Below are 19918 nucleotides of genomic sequence, written 5' to 3'. Positions count from 1 at the left end.
AACACAAGCGCTACGTGTCGCTTCTGGACTGAAGCACTGAAGAGCCCATGTGAGACCCTCCGGTGGTCTCTTCCTCAGCCACGGTAGGCGGACGTGAATGCCACGTGTTGAGATGCTGGCACCACGAGGCGGAGCACCTTGCTGACCCACAGCTGACTTTACAAGGAGTGAAATCTGGGGCTTGTTCGCAACTGCAGTTTTGACTAGCCTAACTGGACAGGTGCTAACTGGTTTTTTTTGGTTTTGGTTTGATTTTTTTTCCACTTATGACAAATGGATGGGTTTTCATTCGACAGGAAATACATCTTAGTGATAAATGATGCCACAGCATTTTTCCAGAGTTTTGTTTTCTCCTTAGATGATGAAGCTACAGCCCTTTGATTCTTAGCCTTTTTTTAGTCGACTTAGATGAACTTTTCTTTTCTGTGATAAAGAACTGGAAATGAAAAGATAGTAAGGCCAGGATTGAAGCAGTCAGCTGTCACTGGCAACCCCTTCTCCCCAGCTCCCCCAGAAGCTCTGTTTTGTTCAAAGCTGTGTCTGCAGCACCTGCAGCAGTGCCTGGCAAAATGATGCGTTTGTACCCTCATGATAATTATTGAATGAATGTGGTCCTTGTGGGAAGAGGTGATGGTGACGGGTTGGTTTGAGTGTTGGGAAGTTTCCGAATTGTCTGCTTTCCCCTTTCCCCGGTGGCCTCACGGTCACAGTCATAATCGACCCTCCCTTCCCTTCTGGCGTCAGCCTGCTGAGCACCTGGCTTGATTGTCAGGTTGCTTCCTCGCACTCACCTTCATGTGTTCTCTTTCCTGGACCGAAACATCACATCTATTTTTGTTCTCATTTATAAACGCCAGTCAGTGCTTGATTGTTGCTGACTATTTGTTTCATCCTCAAGGAAACTGTTCTCTAAGATGAGCTGAAAGGAGAGTTAGGTGGGCCTGACCTCGCTTTCCTAAGTGGGCGTCTCTCCTTACACACTAGCCCTTAACCGCCTGCCCTGCCTCACTGTTGGCAAGCAGGTCCCTAAACCTTGGGCTATAATGCTTTGACCTGAGAGTGGCTTCCGAGTGCAGAGAGAGAAAAGGAAAGAAACACCAGAGATTTAACTGTTGTTGTTTAACCTGGGTACTAGCACGTACTTTTGAGCCATCCGTGTAGGCGGGCATTTTTAAAACCAGAGTCCACAAAAGCTAGAAGATAGATCCCTGTGCCCATCTCGGAGACACTAGCCGAGGAGCTGCTCCGCTCTGCTGAAGACAGCTGTGCAGGGCACACGTGGGAACCGAAGGTTATGGCATAGAAGCTGAAGGGCTGGAGAAATAGAGAAACAAAGATTGTGTTGGGTTAAGAGAAGACTAGGGGGTGGGGGAGCGGAGAGGAGGCTTGTTCCGCTCGGACCTTCTAGGACTGGGCAGATGAGGGTACGGAGGGGCATGAGCCAGGGCCCGGCCCAGGGAACCCTCGGTACTGAGGTCCTGGTGCCCGCCCCGCATTTCTGCCTCTCAGCCCCACTTCTGTTCTTTCTGTCAGTGAGTGAAAAGCTATTGCCCATCACACAAGGTATGTTTATGAAGTAGTAATTAGCTTTCCATGTTTTATTAATCACATCTGTGACTGCCAGTCCGAGCTTGTGATCAGCGTGAGATAACGGGTGTGCCCATACTCAGTTGCCGTAATTCCAGCCCCGAGCAAAGAAACTTGATGTCTCTGTCAGCCTGCGCAGCCTTATCGGGTAAATTCCTGTCTGGTCTCCTGAAAGGCTGAAATAGCTTCAGGATCTTCATCCTCCGCCCCGCGGACCCTCGAGGGCCTTCGTGTGGGCAGGATCTCCGTCTGGGAGACTGGTCCAACTGGGGACAAGGCCTGCCAGAGGGGAGGGGAGGGGAATTGGGGCTGTCTTTGCACTCCTTTTGGTGGTTTGGGGGAGGGGGCTGATCATAAGAATGTCTCTTCTTAGCATGTCTAAAGCAATGTAGACTGGCTTTCTTCCCCCACAAATTCTCGAGTATTCTACCATTGTCATTCTTACACTAGCTGGAATATTCATCTCGACTTTGTCTCCTTTGTGATTGCTAGCTTGGTGTAAAAATTGCCAAAGCAATTGCCTGCCACAACTTTGTGAAAGCCAAAAAAGATGCTGAAAATTCACAGGTTGCTCGAAAAAAGAAGAAACTTGCCTGGGGGTAAGTTTAAGGGTTTTGTGGGGGGTTTTGGTTTTTTGGTTTGTTTTGTTTTTTGGTAATTCTACTAACTAAATTATGGAAATCCTGTGATACATTTTGGGAATCCGTTTTTGTCATTGTTACTCATTTTATTCTTTGTATCTTTGCTGAATGTTTATCAGGTTATACATATGGAGACATCTCCTCATCCTTGGTTGATGGACCATCTGAAAACTTTTTACTTTTACTTTGGTGCTTAGTAAACATGTGACTTTAGGAAAGTATTTAGCAATCAATTGAGATGTTCATGTTCTTCCTTTTAGGTTTGAAGCAAAGAAGAGGTGGGAAACCAAAAGTAACATGGGGTATATGTGACTTGTCAGAATTCCTCAAGACCTTCAAGACTTCTCCCTTGAATCTTCAGTTGCTCAATTGACTGAAAAAAATTTTCCTGCTTCTGTTAACTATATCAGGAAATTGATGGAAGTAGAAAAAATAAGCATAACATTTGGGAGTTGATTATCAAATCTTTTTCAGTCTTTTTCTAAAGAGTTCATCCTATTGAAGTAAATGACATGGAGAATTCTGTTATTTGTACAGGAAATTTAAGCATACATATGGAGGGAAAAGATAGGATTTTATTTCTTTGTTTATCTGGACCTCCAGGATAAAATCAATTTTACTTTTCATCCATTTGGTGTAGCATAGCCAAAGAGCTCCTCGTGCTTTCTTATCTGTACTCAGTGTAACTACACTCATTCTGGAGTTATTCTGGAGTTTTTAAGATTGTCATTTGTTTGTAATGGATTAGTCATAAGTGCAAGAAAGTCTCAATTGATAATGAGACTTTTCCAATTTGTAAGTCACTTTACAAACAACTTTAATTATCTTAATGTTATCAAAGTAATTATTGATTCTTTATTAGAGGCAGTAGCATTGATATTTCACAGTCACATAATAAAAGCAATTGATTAATTTCTGTGTACTTTCAGATTAAGTATCACAGTTTTAAGAAATGACAGAATGTAGTGTTTGAAGGATGATTTAAATTCCAGTTCTCTGCCTGGAAATGTCTTCTTAAATCTCTCTCTCGCCTCTGTCATTTAAATTATGAGATGGTTCTTAGAGGAGAAATTGGTGTGATATTGTTAGTTATAACTCAAGACAGTGTAACTTTGAACTTCTAAGAACGTTGGCTTGATTGTTTTTACTCCTCTTCCCCATTAATCCTGGAAAGATTGAATGAATGAATGAATGAATGATGAAGGGGATTGCTTCCCTGAGAAGTAGTTTTCATCAGAAGTGTGCTTTGAGAAATCATGTCACAAGCTGGTGGACGAGACCACGGCTGGAAGTTGTGATTTTTTGGGCAGGTCTTTGGTGTTCTGACACCTCCTTCTTGGTGCTCAGCAGAGGGAAAGAACTGCTTTTGGTGGGTTTTCATTAATTCACTTCCCTTCATCAGAGGTTTTCTAGCCATCTAATACAGACTTTCTCTAGGCTAATAATATGAATTCAGGAACATAGAAGATGAGTCATGATTGTAATTATATTATTAGTAGTAGTATTTTGTTACTTTTAGACTTACAATTAATAACCAAATTTTACTAATTATGATGACATATTTAATGGGGTTTTTTCCTTTGTTTTGGACTAAGTCAGCAACTAGTTGCTATTCAAGAGAGCAAAAATCATATCATGTAATAAAGAAGGCAAGATTTTAGGAGATAGTGTATCTGCTTATAGAATTAATTCATCATGAAAAGATGTTCAGACCAAATATTGGGAAATCTTTACATTTCTGCTTAAACATTCCTTTGTTGGGGTCTGTAGGTATAATCATACACAACTTACCTGCACCATCTTATTTTGCACTCCTAAGAGGTGAATAAAACTTAGAGTATAGGAGTTCCCGTCGTGGCGCAGTGGTTAACGAATCCGACTAGGAACCATGAGGTTGCGGGTTCGATCCCTGCCCTTGCTCAGTGGGTTAACAATCTGGCGTTGCTGTGAGCTGTGGTGTAGGTTGCAGACGCGGCTCAGATCCTGCGTTGCTGTGGCTCTGGTGTAGGCTGGTGGCCGCAGCTCCGATTAGACCCCTAGGCTGGGAACCTCCATATGCCGCAGGAGCGGCCCAAGAAATAGCAAAAAAAAAAAAAAAAAAAAAAAACTTAGAGTATAGAGAAGGTTCCTCTGAAAAATCTCTCATGGGGGAGCTATCCACCACACAGTCCCGTGGTTTTGTCCAAAACTTGCCAAACATCCTCTTTGAGCTGGCGGGTGATGAACGTATTCTCATGCACAGGGCTCACAGACACCCATCTCCCTCCAGGCACAACTCCCCACTCTGCTCGTGCTGAGGCCTTACCGGAGTGGCCTCCTGTAGGGTCTGATTTGGGAGCCCCCGACCCCAGGTCTTGCTGTGGACGCCCTTCTTCGGCCTGCTCCCTGGCCATGGTGGGAGCACTTCCCCTGAGTGGGAGACTCACCTGAGAGGAGGAACCATGTCACGTTAGTCCTTATGCTTCGGGGCCTGGGCTGTAAAAGGCCCCAAAACTGTCCAGCTGAAGAGGTTCGAGGGGAAGAGGATTTGAAGGAGAGGAAGGGACTGGTTTTCTTGGGTTAGCCCTGCTGGCGTGTCATTTAGAACCACTTTGTTTTTTAATCTGTTTTAATTCAAATTAGACGTGTTGCTCATGAAAGCAGTAAAATGGGGACATCACTCTTAGGATTCGCAGGTTCCCTGAAAAGTGTCATCGTTTGTCCTCTCCATCTGGTCCCGGCAAAGTAAAGATTCTTTTTGGATCCGTAAGAGCTTCAGTTCCTGAAGCTTTAACATGTGCATTTACTACCACAGAATGCCTGAATTAGATTAGTAATGTAACTGTCAGTTATTGTTAACTGAGATTAATATGTTTCAGGCCATGGGTATGGCATTAATGTAACTATGATTTACTGTTTAAGGACTCCGGGCTAAAACACCTTACTAAAGAACAGTAATTTTGAGCTTTACAGAAGTGGCTCTGAGAAGTAAAGTTGATAGTGCATTCTTCTCGGGAAGCCCTCGGGATGTTTCTGATTTGCAGCAGAACATTCTATTTCTTTCACCAAAAGGAGAGTTTGAATATATAATCTCAGGTTTGCTATAATTAGTTCTGATGACAGAGTTAAATACCTTGGCCCAAACTGTAAATCAGTAGTTAAGCAGGTTTCTGCAGCTGATCATAAATCCATATTTTAAGCACACTTATTTTTTGAGAGAGACAGTTAAGGGCCAAGGACAGGAATAAAATGCTATCCAAACTTTGAGTAACAGCTTAAAACCTCACCTTTAAAATCTACTGATTTCCCTGGTACCTTTTGTCTAAAATATCATCCTGTAAATATTTTAAAAACTTGGCGTATTCTTCATTCTGGTAAGTTTAATTCTTGAAATATGAAGATTAATTTTCCAATGTCCTAATTTTTATTTGTTAGGTCGAGAGATCACATGTTCAGAAATGTATATACTGGAGTTCCCCTTGTGACTCAGCCAGTTAAGAGCCTGACATAGTGTCTGTGAGGATGCAGGTTCCATCCCTGGCCTCGCTCAGTGGGTTAAGGGTCTGGCCTTGCTGCAAACTGTGGCATAGGTTACAGATGCAGCTCAGATCCTATGTTGCTGTGGCTGTGGCATAGGCTGGCAGTTGCAGCTCATATTCAACCCCTACCCTGGGAACTTCCGTATGCTGCTGATGTGGCCCTAAAAAGAAAAAAGAAAAAGAAATGCATATTCTGCTAAACTATAAAAAGTGTGTGAGGTGGTTATTTAAGATGCCAATTGTGTATAATTTTTTTTTAAAGGTTAAGTTTAAGGAAATAAGGTAATATAACATTAATGTCAGGCCCCATTTTGGAAAATTAACCTAGTGAAACCTGATAGTCAAATTCAGAACCAACCGAAACAATTCAAGTTTTTCCATTTTGGCAGAAGTTGCTTTTATTTTTAGTGTCTGGCAGAGCAACAAATGCTTTGCATGTCAATTTGATGTTTTTTCAAGCCAACTGTTTATTCATTGGCTTAAAATTTACACTCTGCTAAAGTCTTAGCCTTGACTTTCATGAAACAAATAGTAATATTTGGACAAAATATGTACATGAAAATCTTTTTCCAAGACCAAATGTAGATTGGTATTTGTGGCATCAGTGCCTTCTAACATGGTGATGCATCTGAAAATACTTTGAAAAGTCTAAGTCATTATAAACCCAGGGCAGTGCTTTTCAAGAAATCCCTTTTTATTATGAAGTAATCAGAGCATTTTTCTAGGTTTTCCAGATTTAAATTAATGAGAGACTTGGCTAGAAAGTGGAATCTATATAGAGTGAATTTCAATGAACTATCAAAAGATTATTTTATCAATACGTATACTTATTCTTGACCTTGGTAGCATGCTGAGACAATAAGACCCATTTTTCTGTTTTTTGAGGTTGGAGTGCTCTGTAGATTTTGATTAAATGAATAGAGCTGAATAATCATTATTATTTTATTCTCCCTCTACACTACTCACCTTAAAAGACGTGTGCACACACACTCAGTGTTGTAGCTATAATCAGCATGAAGACTTACTGGGGAAGGGATTCTCAACTCCAGTCACAACTCAGTTCCAGCTGGGTGGCATGAAAAAGACATATGATTGGCCAGTAGGCACATGAATAAATGCTCAACATCACCATTAGAGAAATGCAAGTGAAAACTACAATGAGGTACCCTCTCACATGAGTAGAAAGGCCCTCATTAACAAGTCAACAAGTAAATGCTGGAGAGGGTGTGGAGAAAGGGAGTCCTCCTTCACTGCTGGTGGAAATGTAAATTGGTACAACCACTATGGAAACCAGTATGGAGGTACCTTAGAAAACTAAATGTAGAGCTACCACCTGATCCAGCAATCCCACTCCGGGGGATGTATCCACACAAAACATTCATTCCAAAGAATGTGCACCATGTTCATCGCAGCACTATTCACAATAGTCAAGACATGGAAACAACCTAAGTGTCCATTGACAGGTGAATGGGCTAAGAAGATGCAGTACATATGCACAATGGAAGACTACTCAATAATAAAAAGGACAAAATAATGCCATTTGCAGCAACATGAATGCAGCCAACTAGAGATTCTCATACTAAGTGAAGTAAGTCTGAAAGAGAAAGACAAATACTATATGATATCACTTACATGTGGAATTTAAAATACGGCACAGGTGATCCTGTCTACAAAACAAACGGATCATGGACATGGAGAACAGACCTGTGGTTGGAGGTGGAAGGGGGAGGGAGAAGGATGGATGTGAAGTTTGGGGTTGGTAGGTGCAAACTGCTACATTTGGAATGGATAAGCTTTGGAGTCAGCACAGGGAACTATGTCAAGTCTCTTGGGTTAGAACATGATGGAAGATAGTAGTAAAAAAAAAGGAAGACGGTCTCTTTGCTGTACAGTGGAAAGTGAAGGAATGTTATAAATCAACTATAATAAAAAGCTAAACCAGAAAAAAATGGGCAGCATGTAGTAGATCAAGATGGCCCCAGAGAAACTTAGGAAAGAGTCAAACCATTGTGCTCTCATGAAGCATGTTGTTCCTTCAACACTATCTCCTCCTCCTCACTTGTGAGGATTCTGGAGACTTGTGTTCATTTTGCTAGAATTTCTTCAAATACAGCAGTGCTATCAGAGCAGGTTTCCACCACACTAGCTTTTGTGACCTTGAACCCTGGAACACAAGAACGAGCCTTTGGTGGGACTGCCTATTCAATACCATGCAGTATGCTGGATCTTTAGATGTGCTTGTAAAATCAAGAATTAGCTGAGGGATAATTATCCTTTTATTCATATTAGTGACCCCTTTTTAGATTCAAGTAAAAAAGCATAAGAATCTTCCAAGTGGGATGGCATTTAGAAAAAACATTGAATTGAGGTGCGTGCCTTTTATATCCAGACCAGGTTTTTTATGGAAACACACAAAAAAAAGGAACTGAGAGGGGAAGAGAGGGTGGTGCCCAAGAAAAGCCTCGGCTCCTGAGTCCTCACTCAGGCATCATTCTAGAAGGGCCCAGCCCACGGCTCCTCCAGGACCCTTGGGCTGCCTCTTGCTGAATTGCTGCAGGGGGCCTGCTAGGTGACAAGTATGGGATGAGGTAATCTTTTCCCACCTCTAATTTCTGAAAGGTGTGTCTGTCCAGTTATTACTTGTTCATTGAACTGAAAGGTTTGGAAACCAACAGCTCTGGTACAAGCTGTAATTATTGATGTCTGTTTCACATTCATCTGAAATGTGAGTTCTGGCATTTGATCAAGAAGTTAATATATCACTTTATCTCCAGGCCGAATGTGCCTCTGCTATGAACATTTTATTTTTTGATGGATAGTATACAATTATGAATGCCCAGAATAAAAAGTGTTTTCATTTGTAATGTGGGTGATGAAGAAGTAACTAGGAATGTCACCAGGAGCAGTGAAACGATGAAGCCTTGCATTTCTTTGAATTCCTCCCTACTTAACATCTGAGAAACATTCACTGAACACCTACTTACTATATGTCAGACACAAAGCTAACTCTTGCTAATGCAGAAAGGAATAAGCAGAGTCTGAGGAGAAACATATATAAAGCATGTTTTGGACAACTTGATTTTCAGATGGGCTAGTAATACAAAGAAAGAAGCTACATGTCATAAATTAAGTAACCTAGAGGTAAAATGTTTGTTCGACGGGTATACATTCTCTTCAGGATGCAAAGTCTAGCTGGCCAGCTATTTACACTCACTCACTAGCTGAGTGCTCACCTCCCAGTGGGTAGGATTGACGTCCTGACTTGCCCCTTATTTCTTAGGGCCTTGCAGTGGTGAGAGTCCCTGATGGGGTTGAGATGCAGCAGTGAATGCAATTGCTTTGCAAAATACTCCATGATTTTGAGCTTAACGTTTTTCTTAGGCTGTATCAAACATGTCCTTTATGCAATGATGGCTATGTCGCAGAGCCTTCCCAGGTTAGGGAAATGTTAACTGTTGCAAGATATAGGACCCCAAACGACAGTGACTCCAATAAAAGTTTATTTCTTGCTCATGGAGCAAAGGAGGATGATCCTGTTAACAGGGGGCTCTGCTCCATGCAGTCATTCGGAGACCCAGGCTGACCAGCTGCTCTCTGACTTTCTACTCCTCAGTGACCCTGGCTGTCTCCATCCTAGTCATCTGGAAGGGAAGAACCCATGGAAGAGCACTCGGGAGGTTATGGGCCGGGCCTGAAAGGGGAAAACATTCCTCTGCTCACGCTGTCCCGGCTGGAACCCATTACTTCACCTACATGCCAGGGAGGCTGGGAAGTGTGGACTGACTGTTTTCCAGGAAGAAGAGGAAATACATTTAGTAGAGTGCGCCACGTTGCCTCGATCACATGTGACCTTGACTTATAGTAGCTAAGTGTTACTGAGGCATAATCTGCCTACCACATACTGCTATTTGTGATTTGTTGTCAGCATTTTACTTGGATGTGTTGACAGAACCCATCAAAATAGCCGGTCGTATTGCCAGGTTTTGTGCCTGGTTTAGGTCCCAAGCATCTCCCACGATGTTTGATGAGTGTTGAAATAGAATCATGTGTTCAGCAAGACTCAAATGAGAATGTTAGTTGCCTTCCGCAGAAAGTTGATCAAGGTCATTGCAGAGGTGATGCTTCGTTTCCAAGTCATAAAGGGTAATTGGGTCTTCATCCAGGAGACCAAGTGAAGCAAGCTCATCCCGGGCAGAAAGAGCTTCATGACACATTGGAGGCACAGCAAGGAATTCAGCAATGGGGGAAGGTGGGAGGGTGGAGGTCGAGCAGCAGAATGATGGTGCTGGAGTGGACTCTGGAACCCATGCGCACAATGCCAGTGAGACGTGCCGTGGGGTTTGGATTTGGCTCTCTAGGAGTGAGGATGCATTGACACATATTAAACAAGGAAGACATGTACGTATTCACATAGAGATGGTAGTTTGAAAGGCAAACCTGAAGCTCAATCAGTTAGGGTATTTTAATAGTCTGGGGAAAACCAGCGGGAACCTAAACCGACGATGTGGGAATGAAGGGGAGCATGAATGCTGGCAGCCTGAGAGGGTGGGACACTTGATGGGACTTGCTGACAGTTTGGACAGGGGGCAGGAGGGGAGTGGGAGGGCTGGGGGGTCTGTGGATGGTGATGCGGGATGAGGCAGGTAGCAGAGAGCAGGTAATGCAGGTCATATTTAGTCGTTTAGTCCTATGGAATCAGACCTGCAGTAATCAGCCATATGTAGCAATGTAGGTGATAGAACCACTGTAATCAAGGGACCTGTGGAACTTCCTTCTGAAAGTTCAAAAGAAAAACTTGTGGCAGAATACAGGTTGAGGAGAGACGCTTATTTATAAGGCCGGGTGTCAACAGCAACAAGCACTGCTGAGCTGTTGAGCAAGATGACAGTGGGAGACAGCTGTTTGAGGTGGCCTCAGAAGGCCTGATGATCTTGGCCAAATCAGAGCTTTAAGTCATGGTCCCCGTGTAGGTGGCCCCTCAAATCGGGTTTCCTAGAAGCAAGGTCTCGTTTGTCCTTTGAGAGTGATTTATAAGTGTGTGCATTTCTGGAATAACCTATCAGGGAGGGAGTGAAGCTCAAGAGGAAGGGAAAGAGCCGGTCAGGCATTGGCTCGGTGACCCTAGCGGCTCATGGCCTTATCCCAGCCAGCCATTGGCTGGGGGCCTTCCAGGGGCAGCGGGGCACCCCTGTCCTGGGCAAGGTGGCCTTCCTCGGTGGGGGGCAACTCTCCCAAAGAGGGAGAACCGGGCACTGTGAGCAGCTAAAGCAGCAGCCGGGGGATGGATAGGCTTACCCAGTAAAGGGGAGATGCCAGGAGGGTGCATATGTGTGTGGGCCCAGGCTCAGATGAGCCTGATCATGGCCATTGGGCCCAGTTCTATCCAGGGGAGGATGGACAAACTGGGGGATGGTGGACTTGGTCAGAAAGCTTTCAGTAATCCTCACCTTGCCGGTGTCTTGATTAAACGAGAAATAGATACACCTGACAGTGCTGGGTAGAAGCCTGCCGTATGTGAAATCATGTGTTGTGGTTACTGATTCTAATAATTTTTTTTTTGTCTTTTTGTCTTTTGGGGGCCACACCCACGGCATATGGAGGTTCCCAGGCTAGGGGCCAAGTGGAGCTGTAGCCTCCGGCCTACGCCAAAGCCACAGCAACGCTAGATCCGAGCTGTGTCTGCGACCTACACCACAACTCATGGCAACGCCAGATCCTTAACCCACTGAGCAAGGCCAGGGATCAAACCCGCAACCTCATAGTTCCTAGTCAGATTCGTTAACCACTGTGCCACGACAGGAACTCCAGATTCTAATAATTAATGGAACCCTTTAATGACCCTTCCTGAGATAGTATGAAAACTGATCTGCTTAAAGATTTTTAAAAACTCATGAACACTTGCAGGCACAAGTACAGCAGGTTCTGTGCAAGGGTTTGGACACTGGAAAGGGGGTAGAAATTAAAACCATCTATTACCAAAAGATGTATGCTTAAATATGCAGATAAATTATGTATATGTATTGATACATATGCAAAGCTACGGAGAGGAGGAGCTCCCACAGTAAGTTCCATGGACCTCTGGTTCATTAAGAAAAATGGGTTTCTGGGAGTTCCCGTCGTGGCGCAGTGGTTAACGAATCCGACTAGGAACCATGAGGTTGCGGGTTCGGTCCCTGCCCTTGCTCAGTGGGTTAACGATCCGGCGTTGCCGTGAGCTGTGGTGTAGGTTGCAGACGCGGCTCGAATCCCGTGTTGCTGTGGCTCTGGCGTAGGCCAGTGGCTACAGCTCCGATTCGACCCCTAGCCTGGGAATCTCCATATGCCGCGGGAGCGGCCCAAGAAATAGCCCTTGATGTCCTGGTGATGTGCACTGTCAAGGTCACAGTGGCGATAACACGCAATGTTTCCCAAATCTACAGGACCACAGAAACCCATTTTTGTTGTTGTTGTTGTTGTTGTTGTTGTTATTGTTGTTGTTGTTGCTATTTCTTGGGCCGCTCCCGCGGCATATGGAGGTTCCCAGGCTAGGGGTCGAATCGGAGCTGTAGCCACTGGCCTACGCCAGAGCCACAGCAACGTGGGATCCGAGCCGCGTCTGCAACCTACACCACAGCTCACAGCAACGCCGGATCCTTAACCCACTGAGCAAGGGCAGGGACCCACTGAGCAAGGGCAGGGACCGAACCCGCAACCTCATGGTTCCTAGTCGGATTCGTTAACCACTGTGCCACGACGGGAACTCCTCATGTAGATTTCTGAATCCAATCCAGACCTACTGAATCTCTGAGCATGTGGTTTAGAATGGTTTTATTTGGTTTTAAAAGGTCTCAGGTGATTCTAATGCAGCCAGACTGGCACAGGATTGCAGGGCAACATTTTACGTGGATGGACAGAGGGTGGATGGATGGATGGGTGAATATATACATACCTGGTCCTTCCAGTTAAGCCATTTGAAGTCTTGTCTTGACGTCCTTATGAAATATTCATGACTGATTGAGAACATAAGCCTTGGAATTATTGTTATTGCTCTACCGAAAAAGCATTTAAACACTCTGAGAATTCAGTGTTGTGTATGCTCCTGCCTTAATGAGATACCTTCATTCTACAGACATCGTATACAAGTCTAGCAGGTTGAAGAGCTAAAATGGTTTCATTACACCTTTCCATACAGTGCTCTTCGAAGCATCCTTCTAAGAAGCTGATACACATGACACTTGTTTTATAGATGAGGAAACTGAGACGTTGGGAGATTTCTGAGAGAACTCTGAAGTTTTGCAGCTAAAATAAAAGGGTGGGGACGGGGCCCAAGGCAGGCCTTTGTTCTTTCTGTCTCTTCCAGTGATTAATAAAGTATGATCCATGTACTACCTGCAAGCAGAAGAACTACTCGTTAAAAATATAAACCCCAGGGTCCATCTCTGTGGGCGGGGCCTGGGATTCTGCATTTTAATAAGTCCTTCTGTGGTTAATGTACACGAAGGCCAAAGAATTGTTGTCTTAGAGTAGCACCTCTTTCCTGCACAGGAAAGCTGGAACAGGAAAGACAAAAACAAGCCAATAAACTTGTACATCTTACCATAAACCATAGGGAGGAAGGTGTACCTGTCTTAACACTGAGTCTAATTCCACTATTTTAAATGCTCAATCCCCAAACAGGCTGGCTCTACTTAAAGACCACTTTCATTAAAAAAAAAAAAAAAAAAAAAAAAGAGTTCCCATTGTGGCTCAGTGGATTACGGACCTGGCTAGTATCCATGAGGATGCAGGTTTGATCCCTGGCTTCACTCAGTGGGTTAAGGATCAGGCATTGCCATGAGCTGTAGGTCAAAGATGCAGATTGGATCCCTCGTTGCTGTGGCTATGGTGTAGATCGGTAGCTGCAGCTCTGATTTGACCCTAGCCTGGGAACTTCCGTGTGGGCCTAAAAAGAAGGAAGGAAAAAAAAAATGTATTGATGGCTTGTTATGTGCCAGATACAATTGTAAGCACTGAGGGTATACAGCAGTGAGCAAAACAGAAAAGTCCTGAATTTCATGGAGCCCATATTCTGGGGGGAAAGACAGAACAGAAACAAATCTGACAGCATCGTAGTGGTTCCCAAGTCAGGTCCCTAGACCAGCAGCACCTGGGAGATGGAGAAATGCAAGTTCTCAAGTTCCAGGCCAGACTTGAATCAGAAACTGGGGTAACAAGCCCCACCCCGCAGCCCAGGTGACTGTGATGTACATTCAAGTTTGAGAGCCACCATACTCTGATGTGGTGACAAGCTATGGAGAAAAAGAGCATCTAGAGGGGTGTTGCTGATACCAGCCAATGTAAAAATAGCGAAGTCATTACACTCTGGACTCTGGAGCAACCCAGATGCAAACGCCAGCGCCGCCACTGTGAACTGTGGGACCGCAAGCAGGTCAGGTAATCTCTCTGTATCTTGGTTGTCCTTCGGAAAAATGGAGCTCATGATAGTGCTGCCCTGATAGGGCCGTGGGCATTAAGGGAATTAATGACTATGAAGGCGCTCAGATCCTGACACAAAGCAAATAACATCCTTGTGAGAAGACAGTCCTTGGGGGTCTTTTGCATTCCCCACATTTTGCAACCAAGGCACTAACTACCCTTTCATTCCAAACTATCTTTGCAAGCACGTTTGTATATAAACAACCCTGGAAGACTGAGAGTCTCTTTCTGGGGCAATGAGCAGCCATGCTTACGGTCCAGCGTATAAACAGGGTCTTGCTTTGGAGCTGAGGCAGCCCTGCTTACTCCCATTATGAAGATTCAGTCCCCCAAACAAAGTTCCCTTCCTTTCATGAAGGAAGCAGGTGTCAACTGGCCCTTTTCTTTTCTTTCTTTCTTTTTTCACAGCTGCACCTGTGGCCTTAGGAAGTCCCCAGGTTAGAGGTTGAATCAGAGCTACAGCTGATGCCTGTGCCACAGCCATGGCGACACTGGATCTGAGCTGCATCTACGAGCTACTTACAACTTGTGGCAACATCAGATCCTTAATCCACTGAGAGAGGCCAGGGATTGAACCTGCATCCTCACAGACACTATGTCGGGTCCTTAACCTGCAGAGTCACAAAGGGACTCCTCATTTGGCCCTTTTAGTAGCTCACTGTTGGAATCAGCAAAAAATGCTGAGACAATGTCTTCTGCTTGTGAGTAACCAATGGCCCTTTGTCTCTGACCTAGGAGTCTGCCTCTACCGGGATGCATGAAACAGTAGCAGGCTGCCGTGTGGACTTGAAGTCAGGGGAAATCTCAGCCCCTTCACAGCTCTTGACAATGCTGTGTGAGTGTGTGTGCATGTGTGTGTGTGTGTGTGTGTGAGTGTGTGTGTTTGTGTGTGTGTGTGTTAGTATTACTGTTGCTCTTCCTCCCCATTATGTGCCAATTTTCTGGAAGAAACAGAACTGGAACTGGTGGCTCCAGCCTTCAAAGAGTTCCCTAGTGACCCAAAGAGGCTAAATAGCTAATAAAAAATGACATGAAAGACATTACCACGGGTTTGAGTCTAGGCTCTGGACTCCCGTTCGTCATGGGAACTTTCTAAGCCTCAATATCTTATTTATCAAATGGTCTTAGTAATAATGCTTACCTTGTGACATTGTTGTGGACATTAAGGTAAGGCACTTAGAAAGTTTAGCTCAGAGTTCCCGTTGTGGCGTAGTGGTTAACAAATCTGACTAGGAACCATGAGGTTGGAGGTTCGATCCCTGGCCTTGCTCAGTGGGTTAACGATCCGGCATTGCCATGAGCTGTGGTGTAGGTCACAGACGCAGCTCGGATCCTGCGTTGCTGTGGCTCTGGCATAGGCTGGCAGCTACAACTCCGATTAGACCCCTAGCCTGGGAACCTCTATATCCTGTGGGTGTGGCTGTAAAAAGACCAAAAAAAAGGAAAAAAGAAAGTTTAGCTCAAGGCCTGGCATGCAGTAAGCACTCAGTTACCATTTGCTCCTATTACTGTCCTAATTTTCTGTGTGAAATATGGTCAGAGCATTTTCTATCCACTACCCTGGATCTTTAGGGACACAAGACCCCACTACTGCACTTGATTCCAGGCAGAAGGTATTTTTCAACTACCTAAAGCCCAACTCAGTATACTCATAGATTTTTCCCGAAGAATTCCTTAAATTAAGTTCCTATAGAAGGGGTGGGTAGAGGACAGGGCTTTAGAGTCAGAAAGCTCTCAACTCATATGTAATTGGCGGTTTAATATGATAATATAATAACTCAAAGTTTATATAGTTGTTTGTAAAGATTTTATTACTGCGCATAAAACTGCAGCACATCCTGTGGGTTCAGCCAATGTAATTTCAGTTCCCTCGGATGATTTAATGGACCAGTCTCTTTTAATGACTGCATCCCTGGACTTTTCACAATAACTGGCACATAGTAGGTGTTCAATAAACCTACTGAATTCATTCTGTCATTTGACAGAAGGAATGGACCAAAGTACCTACCGATAATTAGTAAATTTTCATTCCCTTTTCCTTTGGAGACATGTCTGCTCTAAACTGTCCTCAGCATGTTTTTCTGCAACCAAAAGATTCTTGACAAAGATCTTGACAAAGCCCCTGGCTTTTCAACATCGGGAGGCCACAGACAGACCTTCTCTCCAAAATCCCACATGAGTGAACCACTGGGGATGATTCCAGTGGTTCTTGGGCCTCCCAAACCCTTTCCCTCTTAAATGCTCCTGTTCTAAAGTACCCACTAAGATAAGAAAGCAAAGAAATTCCATCCTGTGTGCCTGTCCCAAATCAGCACGCTGTTATGAACAATCTATACCGTAGTGTCTATATTATCCTTCTAGTCAAGGCCACACAATGCCTACTTCCAATCTACTTGTGATTTAGGGGAACAAAGTTTAAAGCAGTTCAGATATTTTGGGTTCCTTGAAATAGACCCCTGGTTTTTGAATAAGCGAACAGAAATGTTATTTGTAAGAATAGATTCATTTATTCTTACTCATCATGCTTATCATCCTGAAAAGTCTTTTTTGTTTGTTTGTTTTGTTTTGTCTTTTCCTTTTGGTGGCCACGCCTGTGTCACATGAAAGTTCCTGGTATTATGGAAGTTCCTGGGCTAGGGGTCAAATTGGAGCTGCCGCTGCCAGCCTCCATCACAGCCACAGTAACGCCAGATCCGAGCTGCATCTGTGACCTACGCTGCAGCTTGCAGCAACACCAGATCCTTAACCCAAGGATCAAACCGTGAGCAAGGCCAGGGATCAAACCCACATCCTCATGGAGACTACGTCATGTTCTTAACCAGCTGAGCCATAATGGGAACTCCTCATCCTGAAAAGTCTTGTTGTAGTTTCTATAATGATATTTCTTCTCCCTCTCCATTCTCTAGTTGTGAGACTACCCAATGGTCAACGAATTACCAACCTTCCCTGGGCCCTAGAAAACTAGGAGTCCAGACTGCTCTAGAAGCAGAAAGGAGGATTAGACAGGCGAAGACTTCCTTTTTTTTTTTTCTTTCTTTTTGCTATTTCTTGGGCCACTCCCACGGCATATGGAGGCTCCCAGGCTAGGGGTTGAATCGGAGCTGTAGCCACCGGCCTACGCCAAAGCCACAGCAACGCGGGATCCGAGCCGCGTCTGCAACCTACACCACAGCTCACGGCAACGCCGGATCCTTAACCCACTGAGCAAGGCCAGGGATCAAACCCACAACCTCATGGTTCCTAGTCGGATTCGTTAACCACTGCGCCACGACAGGAACTTTGACTTCCTAAAACTAAATCATGTCAAGTGCCTTGTTGGACTTCAAAAACTACTTCACCAGGGTTGGTAATTGATAGAGAAACACAAATGGAGAAATGGGGAATGTAGGAAAATACATATGTAAAACCACCCAAAGGAAGAACCTGAAAAGTTTAGCCATAGATTTTCTGAGAAGATGGAAGTATAGGCATTAGCGTATTCAAGAATTAGGCAGTGAGTTTTCCCCATTTGGAAGCTAAAAAAAAAAGAAAAGAAGAAGAAGATCTGCTGCCCAAGACAAAGAAGAAAATGCTTCGGCCCCAGAGGGAGCTGTCACTCATATGTACTCTGTCCAGGGGGCTAGAGAAGGATTATAGCCACCATTTTGGCTTCTCTAGAGTGAAGCAGCCAAACAATGTCGAGTAGTTGCTAGGCAACCATTAGCTCGTCGCTGCCCTTTTCCATTAAACATTATCTGCCTTCTTAGATTGTTTTAATTTATTTTTTTTTAAACAGGAAAGGTAATGCAACAGGGAATTATCAGTGCAACCTAACAATAAACAGGCATTTAAAGTAAAGTTTTTTTGCAAAGGTTAGATCCCTCTTGGGTGGGATTTTTTAAAAATAGTAACCATGGACTGAAACCTCTTCCCCCAAACATTTCATCACTTGACCTCATGTTTCCTGATGCCAAAAATAACACTCACAACATAACGATAATCTCTGAACATCATAAAACTTAAGGTCAGAGATTTTTACATAGATCCCGTACGAATAATCCCCTCAGCGCGCTGCTCTGACCTACCCCAAGCTAGAGCTTGTCCTAAAGTCAGTTTCTCCATCAGCAAAGAATGGTTGTCAGAGGTGGTGAAATGGAGTTCTGGTTCTGTTCAGCTCTGCGGACAGCTAAATGCATATTATTCACAGGACTGAGCAGAGTCACATGGAAATACCACCTGTGTGTGTAAGGAATACTTTCTGGAACATAAAAATGAAAAATACCTGAAGGGAGAAATATGAGTCTTTATTCAGAAACCCACATGCATTCGAGTATTAGAGATGCATTTATGACTTTTACAAGAGCATGAGGAGGTACCCAGTGAAAGGGTATAAAATCAAGATTGGGGAAGGGTTCCCAGTAGCCTGTCATGCACCACACACGTAGGGTCTTTTTAAAATTCCAGTGGGTTCACAGTCTGGCTCAGGGGACCTGTCTTGGAAGGGATTCAGGGAAAGAAGGTGGGTTGATTTTATGGACTGGGGCTCAAACATATGATCAGGCAATTGCCCTTCTGAGTATTGACCCAAAGGAGTGGAAAACTTCTGTCGACGCAAAAAACTGCCCATGAGTGTTTATAGCAGCTTGATTCATAACTGCCAAAACTTCGGAGCACCCAAATGTCTTTCAGGCGAATGGATAAATAAACTGTGGTACATCCAGACGTGGAATATTATTTCGTTCTAAAAAGAAATGAGCTATCAAGTCATGGAAATACATGGAAGAATCTTCAATGCAAATTACTAAGCAAAATAAGCCAATCTGGAAAGGCTACATACGGTATGCTTCCAATGATATGACTTTCTGGAAAAGGCCAAACTACAGAGGCAGTAAGAAAGATCAGGGGTTTACCAGGGCTGGGGCTGGGGGAGGGCAGAGGAGAGACAAATAGGTGGAGGACAGAGGATTTGGGGGCAGTGAACACACTCTGTATGATGGATTACGTCATTACACATTCGAATATACAACACCACAAGTGAACCCTAAGGTAAATTGTGGGCTTTGAGTGATTATGATGTGCTAATATAGGGTTATCATTGCCACCAGCAACTGCTTGGCCTCTTGCTTTCCATCTGATTGCAGAAATCAGTGCTGCCGCAGACCAGACAAGGTCCGCAGTGCAAGGCGAAGCAAGCGGAGGCCACCTCAAGATTGCCCAAGACACCAAGAGTTTTTCTGCAAGACCAGATTTTGGGTAAGTCTCCAGAGTTGCTGGCTCACACTTGTGCTGATGCAGCCGTCTGCCCTCGCTGGAGTCTCAGAAGGATCCTCATGCAGGGAAGTTGATTTGCGCTGACTTAACTTACAAGAGCCTGATGAATAACCAGAGGCCAATGTATTCCCTTACAACGAGTACAAACAACTACCCAGGGACGTAGAGTCTGCATCCATGAGTTAGCAGGTTCTTCTTGTAAGAATTGACACAGGAAGCCTTAAAGATAACCCGCCATCTTTAGCCTTGATGACTACCTTCTTTCTACATCAGCTGGTCCTCACTGCATGCCCAGCGCTGCCACGTTCTGATGGGCTCCTTCTTCCTTTGCTATTATACTAACACCCATCAGGTTCCTGTCCTCTAGGCCTTTCTAAGTGACTTTGTATGTTTATGTTTCAACCTTGTAGGCATAGAGTCAGAGTTTAATTCTCTGAGACTTATCTGAGAATTGAGACTAAAGAGCAT

General features: G+C 44.2%; 1 protein-coding gene across 6 annotated transcripts in view; it reads left to right on the top strand.

Moving 5' to 3' along the window:
* FAM204A (family with sequence similarity 204 member A) overlaps nt 1-4072 on the top strand; it is a 36436-nt gene extending 32364 nt beyond the window's left edge. For 5 of the 6 annotated variants that reach the window (XM_005671493.3, XM_005671494.3, XM_005671491.3 and 2 more), the window contains 2 exons: nt 2080-2186; nt 2489-3352. In XM_005671493.3, coding sequence (XP_005671550.1) covers nt 2080-2186; nt 2489-2540 — 159 coding nt within the window. In that variant the 3' untranslated portion in view covers nt 2541-3352. Of the gene's footprint in view, nt 1-2079; nt 2187-2488 lie in introns of all 6 variants that reach the window. The other variant, NM_001185171.1, reaches the window with a different exon arrangement.

This window comes from Sus scrofa, chromosome 14 (assembly GCF_000003025.6).
Source record: "Sus scrofa isolate TJ Tabasco breed Duroc chromosome 14, Sscrofa11.1, whole genome shotgun sequence".
Taxonomy (NCBI): domain Eukaryota; kingdom Metazoa; phylum Chordata; class Mammalia; order Artiodactyla; family Suidae; genus Sus; species Sus scrofa.
Note: the sequence above shows the minus strand (reverse complement) of the source record. Positions and strands in the feature narration are given on the sequence as shown.